Here is a 17,416-nt window from a genome sequence, read left to right as displayed (position 1 = left end):
GATATCCACTATTCAGCAATTGGCACTTTTTCCCAAAACACTCCAGTACTATATCTGAACTTCTTATACGGCTGGTATCCTTTCATGCTGTTTATTATTATTGTGAAGACTTTTTTTCCCTATTATATAATAAAAACCATGTGTGACTTATCTTTGCATTTCTTGCACATAAAGGACACTCAATCATTTTTTTTGAAGATTAAAAAATCGAAAGAAACGAAAATGGCATTTTTAATTAAGAAAAACAGCACACTCTTTAATGTGCCATTTGCTAAAGTGTGCCCCATAATTTTCAAGAATGCTTGTTTAAAAATGCAGATTCCTGGATACCGCTAGGCCTGCTGAACCAAAATCTCTTAGGCTCCATAACCATAAATGTTAACATACTCTCCAGGGAGTGTTCTTCTTATGAACACTAAGTTTGAAAACCACTGGCTAATATCAGTGGAAATTTCCCATCTATTATTCTTCCTCTACATGCATTTCATTTCAATTGGTACTTCAAAGTCTGTATAGCAAAACAACATCTTAAGGCTTAAGACAGATCATCATGGCACTGAATGACAACCAAAAAGTCACATTTTTTTATAAATATAACCAAAACTATTTTTGAATATGTATTATTGCCATACAATGCACTAGGCTCATAAAACTATTGAAGACACCACCTGTACAGAACTTATAGTCAAGGTAAAAGAAAAGAAAAGACACAAAACTATGAAGTGTATTGAACAAGCAAAATAATAAAAGATACCCAAAGTGTCATATGGTTGCACATACTGCCTACTCATTATCCAGTCTTCCAAGGACAACAACCTTTTAAGGTAATGAAAATAATTCCATATGCAGACATGGCAAGGAGAGAAAAAGAGGATGGGGCTGTGCAATGAGAAGCTGGGTGTCACACCACTCACATTCAGTAAGTAGATGTTCATTGGAACAAGGTTCTTATTTTATTTACAACTTCCTCTAGAATTGTACACCCCCTTCTCCTCCCCCAGGGCTAAATTTTGTTCACATCTTGGAATAGCCTAGCAAGTGTTACCAAGCACCCACATAAAAGGAATTTTGGTCTAGTTATAGTGGCTCATGCCTGTAATACCAACAATTTGGGAGACCAAGGCAGGAGGATTGCTTGAGGCCAGGAGTTCAAAGCCAGCTTGGGCAACATAGTGAGACCGTGTCTCTACAAAAACAAATATTTGAACAATTAGCCAGGCATGGTGACACCTGTCTATAATCCCAGCTACTCAGGAGGCTGATGTAGGAGGATCACTTGAGACCATGAGTTTGATAACTGCCTGGGCAAAATAGAGAGACTCCAACTCTAAAAAAAAAAAAAAAATAGCCAGGTGCAAAGGCACACACCTATAGTCCTAGCTACTCTGGAGACTGAGGCAGGAGGATAGCTTGAACTCAGGAGTTGGAGCTATGATCACACCCCTGCATGCCAGCCTGGGTGACAGAATGAAACAATGTCTCTAAATAATAATAAAAAAAGGAATTCTAACTCTAGGAGATGGCAGGTATTTGGGGGTGAAGGAAATATAGAACACTGTGGAGTGGTAGCCCTGGGAAGCCAGATGTTAGGAGCACTGAATGCCTTAGGAAAAAGGAACAGGTCACAGGAGTGAAGGTGGTCAGACAATGAAAGTGAAGAATGGTGACACACACAGCACCTAATGTGCAATTTTGTAGTTCCTAAAAATGGCCCAAGTAACACTGCAAAAATCACTGCCATATAAAAGGCCATATATAAACTGCCATATAAAAACTGATACAAACTTTGGTTAAGTCCACAACCTTTAGCTTGCCCTAAGTGGAACCTATGATCCCTACGCTGGGTTCATGCAAGTCCTTCCAAATGTCAGCCCATACAAGTCTCTGCCCTACCCACTTCTTACTTCTTCTTTCCCCGCCTAGAAAGTTGCAGGCCAGCAACAAAGGGGGAAAGGGACAGGAACTAGTGATGTTGTTAGGGGCCGCCTCTCCTGTTTAGTTGCCTCAGAATCTCCTTCTTCTAGACCTTGATGGCACATCCTTTGAGGATGCTGATAGCCTGCTGAGCTAGATAAGCAGTAACAGCTAAGTGGTAAGATACTCAAGAGTCTCTGGACATTTAGCTGAGTGAGGAATGAAAGCATTGAAATACTGGAAAGGAAGATCTGAGGCATTTCTAGGCAAGGAAAATAGTGTTGGCAGAATTAGAAGACTGGGAAATGCACGAGGCACAGTGATGCAATTGAGTAGCCCAGCCAGCTGGAGCCTAGAGTTTGTGTTTGGAAGGAGAGAAGACTGGAAAAATGGGCTTGGTCCAGACTCCAACAGGCCTCAAAGAGTGATTATAATTTATACAAAGAAAACTAATTCTTATTAATCAGTTGCATCACCCCATCTGCAAAGATCTAGACATCCTTATTCTTAATTCTGTATTAAAGGAAAAAAAAAACAGTTATTTTTAAATGATATACTGCAATACCAGAAACTCTTTAGATAACAACTACGATCACTATTGATAACAAACTTTTAATAGGTGTACATTTCATGGGATTTAGTGGCTAGGTTAGAAGAAAAGTCAAAATATTTTGAGGTAGGTTTTTGGTTTGGGGGATATACTTTTAAAAATTGAGCTCTGATTTATTATAATTCAACCATTGCTCATGATAATAAATAACAAGTGACACCATTGTTATAAAGATAACATATGAATTTTAAAAACTAAGAAAATAGCTGTTTCTAAAGATCTCCAATTTTCCAACTGATTTCAGAGTAAATATTCTCCTAAGAAATGCTATTTCCTTAAAAAAAAAAAAAGCTAGATAAAAGGAAACTCTACCTTATAATCATTATATTTTACACTTAATTGGCAAAATTGCCTGTTTCATTTCCTGTCTCCATGTATCCTTTGTTTTTCTTTGAATATTTCACTTTTCAATATTCTTGCATCATTGGCGATCTCGTCTTCGTGCCAGATGTGAACCACTCATTGTGCACAAAATTCCAAAGGCAAAAATACCTCTGTGTCCTTTGAAGGTTTGTTTTTCAATTTCCAATTGGAATATTAACAATGCTTACTACTGCTGCTTTTCCATGTATATAAGAAATAATGAGAGATGTACAAATATCAACAAGGGTTTAATTCAGAGGCTGATTTTAAAACTTCACAAAACTGTGGCCTTTTCTCTCCGTCTAGAGCTACTCTTATATTTTATACTTACACTTCAGAGCAGGGTTTTCCAAACATATTTATGGTGATTTATTTCTTTAACCCATACCGTTTTAAAATATAATGAAAATAAAGTATTAGAAAAAAAAATTGGAAAAGAAAACATAAAATAGAAGCCAAATTTTTTTTATCATTAGATGCAACATACATAAAATTAAGAAGTTTCTGAATGTTTACTTTCCATTTCTGTGCTCATCTCTGACCATCTGTCTAGACCCTGATCAGCCATTCATTGAATTGGCCACACCTTGATTAGTTTCAGAGGCCAGAAAGCCCAAGCCAGTAAGAAGTGGCAGGGAAAGTTAGAGTCAGAGTTTCCCAACTCTTTAGTTGAAGAGATTAGGAAATCAACGAAGGCATCAGGTTTCTTTGATTCCCACCACATTTCTTAAATTTATTAACAAGAGTCCCCTGACACATGTACACACAAAGGAATCTGTACAAAAGAAGCATTTGCAAAAAATCTCCATGGTCTTTCATCATCTGCATTTGTGCTTCAGTCTCTAGGGTGCTCAACCTTCACCTCAGATCCCCTCTTTCCTGTGAAGTTTGCGGACTGTCATCTCCTGTACAGTTTCAACTCGTGCAAACACATCGTGAGGTTCCATCTCCCACAATTCTATTTTTCCTTTTATCAAAGGCTTTCTTTTTTTCCTTCTTCTCCTCACTTGTCTTTCTTTAGCATTTTGTACGCCAATCAAAAGAATAAGAGTTTCACTTTTTCATGTGTTTTTTTCTGTTTTTTTCCTATTTCAAAATATTTAAGAAAAGGTTTTTGGCTATCAGAGAGACTGTGAAAATTTACATTCTTTTGCTGCTAATATTAGCAAAATGCCTGTTCACTTTAATAAGTATTTTTTCAGGTTGTATTCTGCGCCTTGAAAAGGAATATCTATCCATACAAACAACATATTCTCATATAATAATGCAATACAATAGAAACATCATTATTGAGTTGACATGTTTTTATACTTTTATGATGAATGGATACTAATAATGATTCAATATAAAATGACTCTTTCATGAAACCATTAAAATAAATTTTACTATTGACATTCAAACTACTTTATTATAGTAAAATCTAATCCAATTAACATAGCACTGGGTATGTCATTTTGATATATACACACTCCAAGTCAGTGATTATTTCTTAAACAGCAATTTTTTTCTCTGGTGATAGAAAAACCACCTCCTCTCCACCTCCCTGTGAAGTTATATATCTAATTTTCAGAGATTGAGGGTTCTGATAGTTTGCTTCAGTTAGAGAATTTTTGTCAATATCAAAGTTTGAACACTAAGCTTCTATTACCCAATTCTGTCACTTCTATATGTTCTGTGAAATGCTTATTCATAAATCCATCAATTTTTCAATTGGATTGTTTCTATTTTGCTTTTTGATTTACAGAAGTGCTTTATTTATTATAGATAATAACACTGTATTGCATACTTATGACGCAAATATTTCCCCAATTTATCACTTTGCTTTTCGTCATCACCCCTAAAAATTCTCTCATGTACTAAGTAGTTAATCTCATCCCACATTCGCCCCATTCCCAGCCTCTGGCAAGCACTGAGCTGATCTCTGTCACTATAACTTTGCCTTTTGTAGAATTATCTATAAGTGGAAAAAGGCATTTGTACAAACATATATTTTTATATATCTTGAGTAATTCCTAGGAGTGGAATTCATTGGTAAGGTACACTTAACTTTATAAGAAACTTCCAAGCTGTTTCCAAATTGCTTAAACAATTTTACATTCCCACCAGCAATCTGTAAGAATTCCTGCTGCTCCACATTCTCTCCAACACTTAGTACGGTCAGTCTTTTTAATTTTAGTATGTAATGGTATCTCAACTGGCTTTAATTTGCATTTCCCTAATGATTTATGAGGTTGGACATCTTTTCATGTACTTATTGGCCATTCATATATCTTCTTTTGTGATGTATCAGTTTAAACCTTTTGCCCTGTTAAAATGTGGTTGGAAGAAGATGATCAGAAAACTTCTACAAGTCTTACAATTTTACTCCTACATTTAGGTCTCTGGTCTATGTTCCATTTAGAGCTCATGTTTGTTTCAGGTGTGAGGTAAAGCTCAAGATTCCTTTTTTCCATATGGTTATCCAACTGCCCCAGCACCCCTGTTGTTGATAACCTATTTCAGCTAGATTATCTCCCCTCCATTAGCTAACTTTAGCACCATATAGTACGCATCTATTTCTGGAATCTTTGTTCTGTTCCTTTAGTCTATATTTCTGTTGTTAAATCAATACCACCCTGTCTTGATTACTGTAGCTTCTATAGTAAATCTTGGAATCAGGTAGTGTAAATCCTCCAACATCACTCCACTTTCAAAATTATTTTGGCTCCTTTAGGTCTTTTGTATTTCCATATAAATTAGAATCAACTTGTCAGTTAAACAAACAGACAAAAACCCTGCTGGAATTTTTATTAGCTTTGTGTTGAATCTATAGTTTGGAAGAATTAACAACCTAGCAATATTGTCTTCAAATGCATAAATGATAAATCTCTATGTATTTAGATCTTCTCCAATTTCTCTTAGCAATATTTTGTAGTTTTTGGTGTACAAATTTTTGTACAAATATTTTATGAAATGTATCTCTAAGTATTTCATATTTTTAATCATGCATGGTATTTTCTTGTTTTAACTATGAAATGTTCATTTCTAGTATAGGAAAATACAATTGATTTTGTATATTAATCTTCAATCCTATGATCTTGCTAAACTCACTTTTTACTTTTAGTTGATCTGACTAGAGATTGAGCAATTGCATTGATCTCTTCAAAGAACCAGCTTTTGTTCTTCTAAACTATTTGTTGGTTTTTAATTTTAGTGCTTTCTGTTATCTTTTTATTTATTTATTTATTTATTTGTTTATTTATTTTTGAGACGGAATCTTGCTCTGTCACCTAGGCTGGAGTGCAATGGCACAATTTCGGCTCACTGCAACCTCTGCCTCCCGGGTTCAAGCAATTCTCCTGCCTCAGCCTTCTGAGTAGCTAGGATTACAGGCGCCCACCACCACGCCCAGTTAATTTTTGTATTTTTAGTAGAGACAGGGTTTCACCATGTTGATCAGGCTGGTCTCAAACTCCTGACCTCAGGTGATCCACCCGCCTTGGCCTCCCGAAGTGCTGGGATTACAGGCGTGAGCCACTGCAGCTGGCCATTATCTTTATTATTTTTTTCTTTCTTCTGCTATCAGGTCCAAAGCAGTCTTTATTTTAGGACTAATTTAGCCCCGCTGCTGAGGCATGACTCTTCTGGGGATTATACCTAATGCTCCGTATTTCCTGAGGTCTCTTCATACTCACTGGTAGGAACACAAACTAATGCCAGCCTTGTGTGCGCTCCAGGAAGTGACTGCACTTCCACTGGACTGGAAGTGACTCTAGTCCACTGATTTCCAGGATTTCTTTCCTAGCCTTGGAGAGTTCCTTCTCATGCTGGTGTCTATCCATATTCAGCCAAAGGCTTGGGAAGACCCCTCTGCAGATCTCACTCTTTGTTCTGCTCTGTCTTCATTGATACTCTGCCCTACAAATTCTAGCTGCCTCCATTCCCCTAAACGCTGATCTGTATCACCTCAACACTGGTAGGCCATGCTGAGTGGCTCATATCCATCATCCCAACACTTTGGGAGGCTGAGGCAGGAGAATTGTTTGAGCCCATGAGTTTGAGACCACCCTGGACAATACAGAGAGTTCTGATCTCTACAAAACATTAAAAAATTAGCCAGCGTAGTGGTGTGCACCTGTAGTCCTGGCTACTCAGGAGGCTGCAGTGAGAGGATTGCTTGAGCCCGGGATGCAGAAGTTGCAGTGAGCCGAGATCGCACCACTACACACTCCTGCCTGGGCAACAGGGTGAGACCTTGTCCCAAAAAAAAAAAGAAAAGAAAAGAAAAGAAAAAGAACTGCCAGGTTATGTTTGGTTTTCCCCTCTCTACTCTGTGGCCCCCAAATTGCCCATATGCAGAGTTGGTATCAGAACAATGATCAGGCTTATCTTTTTTTTTAAAACCGTCTCTCAGAGATTACAGTACTTCACAATGTATTGTATACTTTCTGAAAAAAAAAAGTTGGTTTTTAAATTTTTTTTTCTTTCTTGTGTGTGTGTGTGTTTCAGTAGGATCCCTTCGTACACAGAAGTCAACCTGCAAATACCCTTTTACGGAAACATTCAAGCTAGTTGATATTGCAATGTTTTGAGTCCTATCACAATATATAACATTTATTAATACTATGGTCAAAAAAGTATAATCAACAAGTTATGTTAACATAGAGAAATATTTGGGTTCCTGTTTGGTCTGATTTTTAAATCGTCTCTGAATGTATATGCCTGAGTATATCATGCAGCCATTATCCAAAACTGCTTTTCATTTTATTGTTAGTGTAGGTGTGTTATTTGAGATCATTGATAATTGCTTTAATCCAAAAGTAACAACGTCTGTCATTCTTTATGGACATTTGTGGCAATGACTGTATATGAAGGTAAAATAATATGTGAGTTTTTTGGGGATTTTTCTCAGAAGGAAGTCTTCTAATTTAGAAACAGCAAGGGGTTTATATTTGTATTTCAATCTGAACAAAAAGATACATGAAACAGTAAGTATTAATTTCAATAACCATGATTTAAAAGCAATTCAAGTAATCATAATATACTTTACATCGGAGAGAGCACAGAAATTATAACCCCCGTTCTATGCTGTAATGCTAGGCTTCTTTACTAACACACTGTAATTTTACATGGTGAAAAATGAAAGGATAAAAGAAAGAATAAAAATATGATAGGAATAAAATAAAATGAAGAACAAAATAAAGGAAATTATTTCCCCCTGAAGTTTTAACTGTATCTAAAATTATTTTACTATTAGATATTTGGTTCTTGCTAAGGTAATATAAGTTATAGATTTTTTTGCATTATTTTTGATGTACCATTATTGTTTATTTTTCTACAGAAATTGCAAATGTTTAACCTTTTGAAATTACTACATAAAAGAAAACCTGAAATCATGACATAGAAAAAAATTCTGAAGGCATCTCTACATCCTCTTTCTTTTTTCCAGTATGTTTTATTTCCTGCCTCTCTGTTAAATATTTTCGCATCGAAAACTATAGTCAACTACAGAGAGTGGAAAAGAAATGATCAAGAGAGGATTAAATCCAAAGAAACAGCTCCAGAGAAAGATGTTCAAAGCAACTTGAAAATAGCTTAAGGAAAGCATTAAAATGGCCAATTACATATACTAATAGCTAGAATTCTGCTGAGGTATTTTTCTGAAGTGGAATGAGACCATCTAGCCCAGTAGAGTTGTTTAAACTTTTCACTCCACTCTAACAGGAGGGACAAGTCCCCACCCTATGTAATTCTGATATCCTCTTCTCCCACCCTCGAATCTCAAACAGAATAAATGATCTAGTCAATACCCTCATTAGCAAATGAGAAAGCAAAATGCTGTCCTAAGATCACAAAGCTGTCTGGCAAGGGGCAGAATTGAAATCAAGTCCTCTTTTCCACAGGCAAGGTGACTTTTCATAGCCCAGGTAGAGATCTTTGCTTCAGAAAGCATAGTTACTGAAATTTAGCAGTCGAAAGGAAGTAAGATATTGTTACATGACTCAAGAAGAAAAGGAAGTCCTTCTCTCTTCCCTAACGTTCACTTCTTGTTTTATTGCAGCCTTTCCCCTTATAGATATATTCAACACTGTGCCCTCCAACAAGTTGATTTTACTCTGACAGATAGTGTGATTTTTGTATATATCAGAAGTTGCAGAGCAAGTCTCTGAACCTTGATCACCAGTCCTGTCAGTAAAGCTTTCTCAGCATAGAACCACAACATATATATTTATTCATGTATAAATTATATCTATAAATCACGGTACTTATGTGCTTTGTACATTACACAAAATGGAAATATTTAAAGAACTGTATGTGTACATACAGATATAGATTCCAAGATTTTCTCCCTGCCTTCCAAGAATAATTTTGTTTGCCCCCAGGTCAGAGATAATCAATTTGAAGAAAATCATCATTGTAGTTTGTTGGTCTATCAAACATCAATATACACCTAATAGTGCAAGTCACCTTGATTTGAGCCCTTCGGTCAAGAATATTTAATAGAGCTTATCACAAAGAAGATTCTCAACCATATTCAGTGGAATCCTTAGGGTTCCAAATGTAGAAGCAGATTAACAAGTAAAATTTCCAGTTGCCAGAGCAAATGCACTAAAGATGATTATATTATCTAAACATTTCAAAACGAAAGTGGTCCTCCATGACATGTAACCCACATGCTAGATGCCAGTTATCACAATGAACAGAAACCATTTAGACATCCTTCAGAGTTACAGAGGCTTCATTCTCCTTGTCATGGACTATTGGATACGTACACAGTGGAGAACATCTTCTGTGGAGTCACAGCATTTTCGGCAGATATATTATGCTGGGGTAGGCACTGCCATTCACTAAGCCTGCCATCCTATTTCAGGGGCTGGATCACTCACAGGACTTAACCAATGGGGTTATAATCATTTTCTTTCTATGCCAAAGACCCGGATCCAAACATGGTATTAACTCTGAATAAGCTTTTCATTTCCCATTGTTATTCACATTCTTTTGAAAGGATCTTCCAGCAGTTTAGGTAGTCCTAAATGTTCTCATTGGTCCAAAGAAGGGTTAAATGAGTTTCATCAGCAACAATGGCCATAAGACAAAAGTGGATTTATGTTACACAGGCTTGGAAAAGAAGGGTCCCTAACATTAAATCAGAGAAGATGGAACCTAGAAACACTATAAAATTAAAAATTTTCTTTGCAGTAAGATAAAATGTATAAATCAGACAAAATTAAATTAAATTAGTAATACATTACCAAAGCAAGACGATTTTCTTATATGGAAAATGTTAGGGACTTACTTAAACCAGAATCTCTAGCTTAGGATACAGACTAGAACCTCTGCTCTCCAGGGATCTGGAAGAGTTTACACAGCTTCCCTGGTCAAACAGCACCTCCACCAATGGCTGAAACTAACCCTTTATCACAGAAATAAGAAACTGCAAACCTATCAAAGCATAACGTCGTTATTCTCTTTTTTTTTTTTTTTTTTTTTTTTTTTTGAGACGGAGTCTCACTGTCGCTCAGGCCGGAGTGCAGTGGTGCAAACTCACCTCACTGCAAGCTCCACCTCCGGGTTCACTCCATTCTGCCTCAGCCTCCTGAGTAGCTGGGACTACAGGTCCCACGATGCCTGGCTAATGTTTTGTATTTTTAGTATAGAGATGGGGTTTCACCATGTTAGCCAGGATGGTCTCAATCTCCTGACCTCGTGATCCACCCGCCTGGGCCTCCCAAAGTGCTGGGATTACAGGCGTGAGCCACTGCACATGGCCGATTCTCATTTTTCTTATGATTCCCAGTGGGATCTTGAAAAATCAATGAACTCCTCATATTCCTACTTGTTCTACCTACAAAGCTGAGACAACACTAATTATCACAAACTATTCTCATCTCTCAGTGTCACAGAAAACTGGGATAGTTTGAAGTTTGTGGAAATACAACTTGAGGAATTATTGAATAAGTGGCAGATTCTAAGCAGCACCTTTTCTGTGTAGCATTTCTAGTGGCCTCCAAAGAAAGCAAAATGTAAGAATAATTTAAAATTGGTTGTGTATTAGAATGTCTTTACAGCATACACATAAAATATAGCTGAGATTCATCCATAAGGGGCTGAAATACCCTTACAGTGAAATTTGGACTTAATGAGTTGTCAGAAATGAGAGACCAAGTTGCCAGCTCTACATTGGCCTATGGTAAAACCTATAATTAAAGTTTGCCTTGCTCAACAATGCTTAACTGCACTTCCCCTCCTGAAATACTCTGCCAATAAAACTTACATTTATGCCATGAGGTTTCCTTTGAAAAAGACAAACAAGGCATAAAAACCTCTTAGATAGGTGAGGGCTGTGGGTCATCCTACCTAATACAACTTGCACTAGGAATAGGCAGGTGTTTCTAACACCTACTGAGATGAGCTTCACTGAAGAACTCTGAGTACTGTCTTAGAGAAAGTGTGTTGCTAAGAGGAGGAGGGTTGTTTTATAACACTTTGGAGATTAGACCTGAGTGCTCTATTGTTAAACAGTGTGTGTTGAACTAGACCTTGGTTCTCTTGGCTCATTGCCCTTGAATTTCCATAGTCGAGATCACCTCAAACTCATCTGCAGACTCAGGATTCTGCCACACCCTAGGTCCTGTTGGTTATTTTATTTTGGCTAAGATTAAAGAGCATTAGCTCATAGCTCGGTATCGACTGAACCTAGATAACACTAATGGGTCACTATCATTACTATCGTCGTTAATTTAAGACCAACCAAGTTGATTAGGAAGCTAATGAGTTTTTGAGGTAGACAGCTCCGGGCATGAATCCTGGATCTGCCACTTACTAGCTAACCTTTTTCACATTTTTTCTAAGCTTCAAGTTTCCTCATCTCTAAAAAAGCAATACCTATCCTGGATCTCTGATGACTTGCCAGTCTATATACAACACTAGAAGAGTTTATCATACATTATAGGGACTTAATGAATGCTTATTTCCCTTTACTGCTCCCCTTCCTTTCTGTGTTCAGGTACAGAAAAGCTTCCTATCATTATAGTCAGTCACTTTGCATGACTCAAACAACCAGCTGTTGATCATGCAGGGAGCAATTGTGTGTCCTTAACTTTATTATCGATCTACATTGGAAATTCAGGTGAGGTCAGTGCCTAGGCGGAGTTAGGAATCCAGGTCGTATTTTCCTCTGTGTTCCTGTAACATTTTGCATAACACTTTGAACATGCTTCTACCTTGAAACGTATCACATTATTTTGGAACTATTTTTGGTCAGTGTGATATTTCCTCCTTGAAGACAGTGTTGAGATCTTATTCGTCCTAAAGTTCCGCAGGCCTAAAACAGCATCTGGTGAAGGGCGCTACCCATGTCATGGGTACTTTATGTCATTCCTCCGCAAAACGGGTCCAGATGACAAGATTCGATGTGCTTTAAGGTGTTCAGATCTCTTTGCAAGAGAAACACACACAAACTTTGAGGACATTGTTTTAGAATGGAACCAGGTTATGGCAATCATATTCTCTGAAAATCTTTAAGAGAGGATTTTCATTTGGAATCGGCCTCTCCAGGCACAGAGGTCTATATACTTCAGCAGTTAGCATGCATTCTCTCCTAATCTATGCCCGGTCCAATGATAAGGCAAAGACGTGGATATCTACCATGAAGTACATTCTCAATGGGGGACATTCATGAGCTTTAACAGTTTGAGAACAACACAGTTTAGGACATATGGGTTATTAATAAGCACTGGTACTAATGTTAGTCGTAATTCATGAGCACAATCTCACTATTTTCATAATCATCCTTTGTATAATTAACTTGTCAAAGATATACAGTGAAAATAATGCATGTTGTAGAAATTAGAAGACTCAGGAGATCAGTGTGGGTTGAAAATGACTTTGTGTGTAAAAATAATTATGGTAATAATTAGCATTTGCATGGCTTCTTGCCATTTACAAAGTGTTTTTACAACATTATCTCATCTTGGAAAGGTCACGAACTGGCCTTTAGATGCTATCTTATGCCAATATTAAGCTTCCCTGCCAAACCTTGTGCATTATAAGGTAGGATTTGGTAGACAGGAAGAAAAGAGGATTAATAATGCATTTAAAGGGCAAAAAATCTGCCAAATTTATTGGCATAGAAATAGATTTATTTGGCATTTTAGAAACTAAGGTGCGTATCTTGTAAAAGAAGCAGTTGGCTCATATTTTGATTTCACAGTGCTTGGCACTTTTTTTACATTTTGGAGGGTGAGTTTTTGATGTGCAATTGTAATGAGGAAGTTCACTTACTTGGAACTAAAAGATTCATAAAATCGGGATATTTGAAACTTTTTAAGGGGCAAAACCTAGAGTGACTTGATTAAACCAACGTAAGTAGAAGTATGGTTAGAGAGAAAATGTGAGGAGCTGATCAATATTTTGTTTAAAACTCAGGTGTCCATTTCTTTATTTATTTTAGAGACAGGGTCTTGCTCTGTCCCTCAGGCTGGAGTGCAGTGGGGGTGACCATGGGTCACTGCAGCCTGGAACTCCTGGGCTCAAGCGATTTTTCCCTCTCAAGCCTCCCAAGTAGCTGGGACCACAGGTGCATGCCACCACAACCGGCCTAATGTCTTGTAGGGGTGGGGTCTTGTTTGTTGCCCAAGCTGTTCTCAAGCTCCTGGCCTCAAGTGATCCTCCAGCCTCAGCCTTTCCAGGTGCTGGGATTACAGGCGTGAGCCACAGTGACTGGCCTCTCAGGGGTCTCCACTTCTTATAGAGAATCCAGATTGACCTGTAAAATGCTTCTTCCAGCCATATCTTCCTTCCCACAACCACAACTAAAGGTTGAACTTCCTATCTCATCAACCGCCTAATCTAAAACCATGAGTTAATGAGATAAAAATGAGTTACTAAAATGCAAATGTTCTTGAGAATCAACCTTGAAAGTTAAGGACAAGGCCACCTGCCAGCCCCACCCTCCGACCTCCCCTGCTTGCTTGCCTCCGGTGCTGTGTTTCCCTTTGAAAACGCGAGGTCACCTGGACTGCCCCTGAAGGGGAGACCTGCTGTGTGACCGAGGAGCAGCCCGGCGCGGACCCAGGTGAGTCATTGGGTTACACAGGAAGCGAGACGCCTCCGGATAGCTGGGCTACAGCTCGCGCGCCCCGCGAGGGTGTCGCCGGCGCAGGGTAAGCCTTTCCAGATGTGGCCGCCGCGCGCGCTTGGCCGCTGGCCAGGAGGCCGCCTGCAGTCGGCGCTTCCCGGGGCCGCAGTGCCAGCCGCAATGCCGGGCTCCTGAAGGCAGGCGACAGCCTGCGGCCGGGAGGACAGCGCGGGGCGGAGGACGGAGGCATGGTCGCGGCGCCCGGGCTGCGCTGAAGGCGTCTGCGAGCGGATGGGGGACCCCAAGGCCCACGTGATGGCGCGCCCCCTGCGAGCCCCTCTCCGGAGGTCCTTTAGCGATCATATCAGGGACTCCACGGCCAGAGCCCTGGATGTCATTTGGAAAAACACCAGAGACAGACGGCTGGCAGGTGAGAGGCGGAGGGGGATTGGAGACCGGGGGTGAGGGGTATTAAACAGAAAACAATTTACTGCGAAGGCGCAGTGATGAGCTTGGATCCTGAATGATCTCATCAGCTGGAAGAAGTTTCATTCTTGTCATGGTAATGTGTTCGGTCTCCCTTTCTGTAGTATTTAATGTTGATGGAGTGTTGAGATTTTTGTGTGTTTGTTTTGTGTAACGCCGCTCTGGTTACTGGTCTGATTATTTCTAGATAAGGAATGATGAGAGTTGTGGGGTTTTTTAACCTTGAAAAGAGAAGCAAGGTCTTTGTGACTGTCAGGAAATCGGTAGTGATGAACAACTGCCGCAAAAGCCCTGAGCTCCGCGGGGCTGTCTCGGGTCAGCTTTGGAGCTGAAGCTGATCAGGTGTGAGGTGCCCTGGCGTGTGCGCAGGAGAGGGGCCTGGCAGGTCTGTGTGTCAGTGGAGTGATGGGCTCTGCCCAGTGAAAGCCTGCTGGTACTTCCTCTGGCAGCCTGGAGCTACTCTCAGTTCCAAGAGGGTGTCATGTATGCCAGAGGCAGGCGTTTGAAATATAATAAAACATAAACACAGTGGTGCAATTCAAACGCTCTAGGGCTCATGTGACAGCCACCAAATGGCAGACTGTGTTTGCAGGAGTCCAGTGAGGAGATAGGGACTTCTGTCTCATTCTGTTGGGATAAAATAGCATCTCACTATGATTGGAAAAAACTCTCTGAATCTGGGTAGGGTTTCCCAATAGCGTTTATGGTGCCTTCTTGTTTGCTCTCCAAGTCTGTGTTTCTATGCCATCTACAGGGATGGGTCAAAGACTATGTTTTCTTAACCTTTTTGGTCAATCCAGTTGTTTTCCATATACTGAAGGAAGGTCTGAATTGTTACAAATATTAGAGGTGGCCTCTAAGAGTCAATACAGAGTTCTGTGCTGTGTTCTTAATAAAAGGTCGTTTGATTTTCACATAATTGTCCTGATATGACTTGAAGAGGGGAAATTTCTGTGCGATTATGATAAAGCAGATTGTGAAGATAACCTGCTAGTTTCACACCCTCATAGACTCTTAAGATTGTTCTGAATGCACATAAAAATCTTTCTCTCTGTTACACTAAACAATATTCCGCAGGACTGATGGAGAAAAGAAACAATGTCAAGTTTAACCATTAGGTAGGGAAGGGAGCATAATATTTTAAATTTAACTATTTTATTATTGCTTTAGAGGAAAATGTGGCACCCTAAACAAATACGACTTTCCAATATGATTTTTTATTTAATTCTTTAAGGAAGTTTAAGATATAAGATTTGGGAGTAAAAAATTCACAACTATAATTGGTTGAAACTTTTTCAAAGAAAAGGTAGTTTCTTCATAGTTGTCTTGTTTAATAAACAATGCTGCAAGTGAAAAGATTCTATAAATAATATCTTACTAAAGATAATGGAGAAACATATTGTTGTGGTTTAACATTTTAATTTGAAAGTAAGACTAATTCAGACATTTATGGTTCTTACATTTTCATAAATAAATAGCCTTTCACAGCTGCTGAGAATAACAATATCTTCTAAGAATAAGAATATTATCCCTGGAAAGTTGTTCTCTTTCTTCTCATTTGTCTGTTATATATTAATACTATATTTGCAGTCAAAACATAACAGCAAGTGTAAATTAATAAAAACACTTAGAGAAAAACGGTTACTTTTTATTGTGTGATGAAAACTCAAATGTTTTCACAACTCTAGCAGCAAACAGGATTTTTGCTGCTGTAGGTCCATCAAGGGAAAGAATTCTTTATGCTGCCCAGGTTTTCTAAGAGCAGTATGCACCTCTGAAGTAATTCACACAGTAGAGAATCCAGATACCATACCTGAAAGGAAAAGACTTTGACTATGACAACTGACTCTGATTATGGGGGACCTGGACACTTCTAGTGTCCTCCTCACTCTTGGCTCATGGCTGGAAGGTCATTTAGTCAAACACAGATTGACTTGGTGCACATCCAAACCTCAAGAGCGCTTGCTTCCATCCCTTTCCCTCAAGCTTCTCGTCTGCACTCAACCCTTCACACTCACCAAACGTTAAACAATGGGGGCTAACGATCCACAAAAAGTCACTTCTCTGAACACCAGAGAAAATCTTTGTTATATATCATAGCACCTTGCCTTCATGTGCAGAATGGAGGGCAGTAGAAAGCCCAAACCCTTTTCTTTAAGTTGTGAAATTAATGAGGTAACAGGTAAAAAGTGTTTTTTAGGTTCCTGGAAGATAATACTTCTGTTAATAGTACCTAGAATGTTATTTCAGTGATGATTGTTGCCTTCCTGACTTTCATCAGGTTTCTCAAAAACTAATCTGAGATTTTAGTTTCTTTCACCTAACCAAAGGGTTTGGTCGTGGGATAACATGTGAAGTTTCCTTATTAGGTATATTCTCATTCTCTGGCACTCTCTCTCTCTCTCTCTCTTTCTCTCCCCCTCCTTCCCTCTCTCACCTTCCCCCCCATCCCCCACACACAAACACAATTCTGCTATCCCAAATGATGTCATGTACAAAAACCATCATTTACATCTTCTTGTCTTAAACTCCCTTCTACATGAAACAGGGAGCCTGTCTGTTATTTTTAAGCATCTGCAGGCTTTTATAAACAATATACAGAATTGTTGCTAGCAAAAGGCCTTCAGATTGCGAGGAAGGACAGATCAGATTGTCTTACTTGCATCCCCCTTTATATATGATCCACTTTTCCTGCCCAATTATATCCCACAGGAGTTTCTCTTACTCCTATCCTCTACTACCATTATTCCCAACCCCAAAGTACTCTGTCTTCTTTGCTAAAAGCAGAGGATGGTATTGAGTTTTCAGTGAATTAGAACTTTGAGGATGACAGTGGTTGAGCGATGCAGGGGACAGCTTTTTGCTGGATGAAGTGTGCTTCCTTCTTAAAGCTCCTCTGTGCTCTCACCCCCTCCTCTTTGATTCATGGACATCTTGTCAATAGGGCGCATTACATTCCTGAAGGGCAGTTGCCTCTTAATCCT

General features: G+C 38.9%; 1 protein-coding gene across 3 annotated transcripts in view; it reads left to right on the top strand.

Annotated features, from left to right (window-relative positions):
- Positions 1 to 17,416, top strand: part of DLC1 (DLC1 Rho GTPase activating protein) — a 440,905-nt gene that overhangs the window by 233,257 nt on the left and 190,232 nt on the right. The window contains exon 1 of one of the 3 annotated variants that reach the window (XM_033225805.1): positions 13,976 to 14,376. The exons of the other annotated variants lie outside the window; for them this stretch is intronic. Coding sequence (XP_033081696.1) covers positions 14,238 to 14,376 — 139 coding nt within the window. The 5' untranslated portion in view covers positions 13,976 to 14,237. Of the gene's footprint in view, positions 1 to 13,975; positions 14,377 to 17,416 lie in introns of those variants that run through there. 3 annotated transcript variants of the gene reach the window in all.

This window comes from Trachypithecus francoisi, unplaced genomic scaffold, assembly GCF_009764315.1.
Source record: "Trachypithecus francoisi isolate TF-2019V2 unplaced genomic scaffold, Tfra_2.0 Contig01440, whole genome shotgun sequence".
Classification (NCBI taxonomy): Eukaryota; Metazoa; Chordata; class Mammalia; order Primates; family Cercopithecidae; genus Trachypithecus; species Trachypithecus francoisi.
Note: the sequence above shows the minus strand (reverse complement) of the source record. Positions and strands in the feature narration are given on the sequence as shown.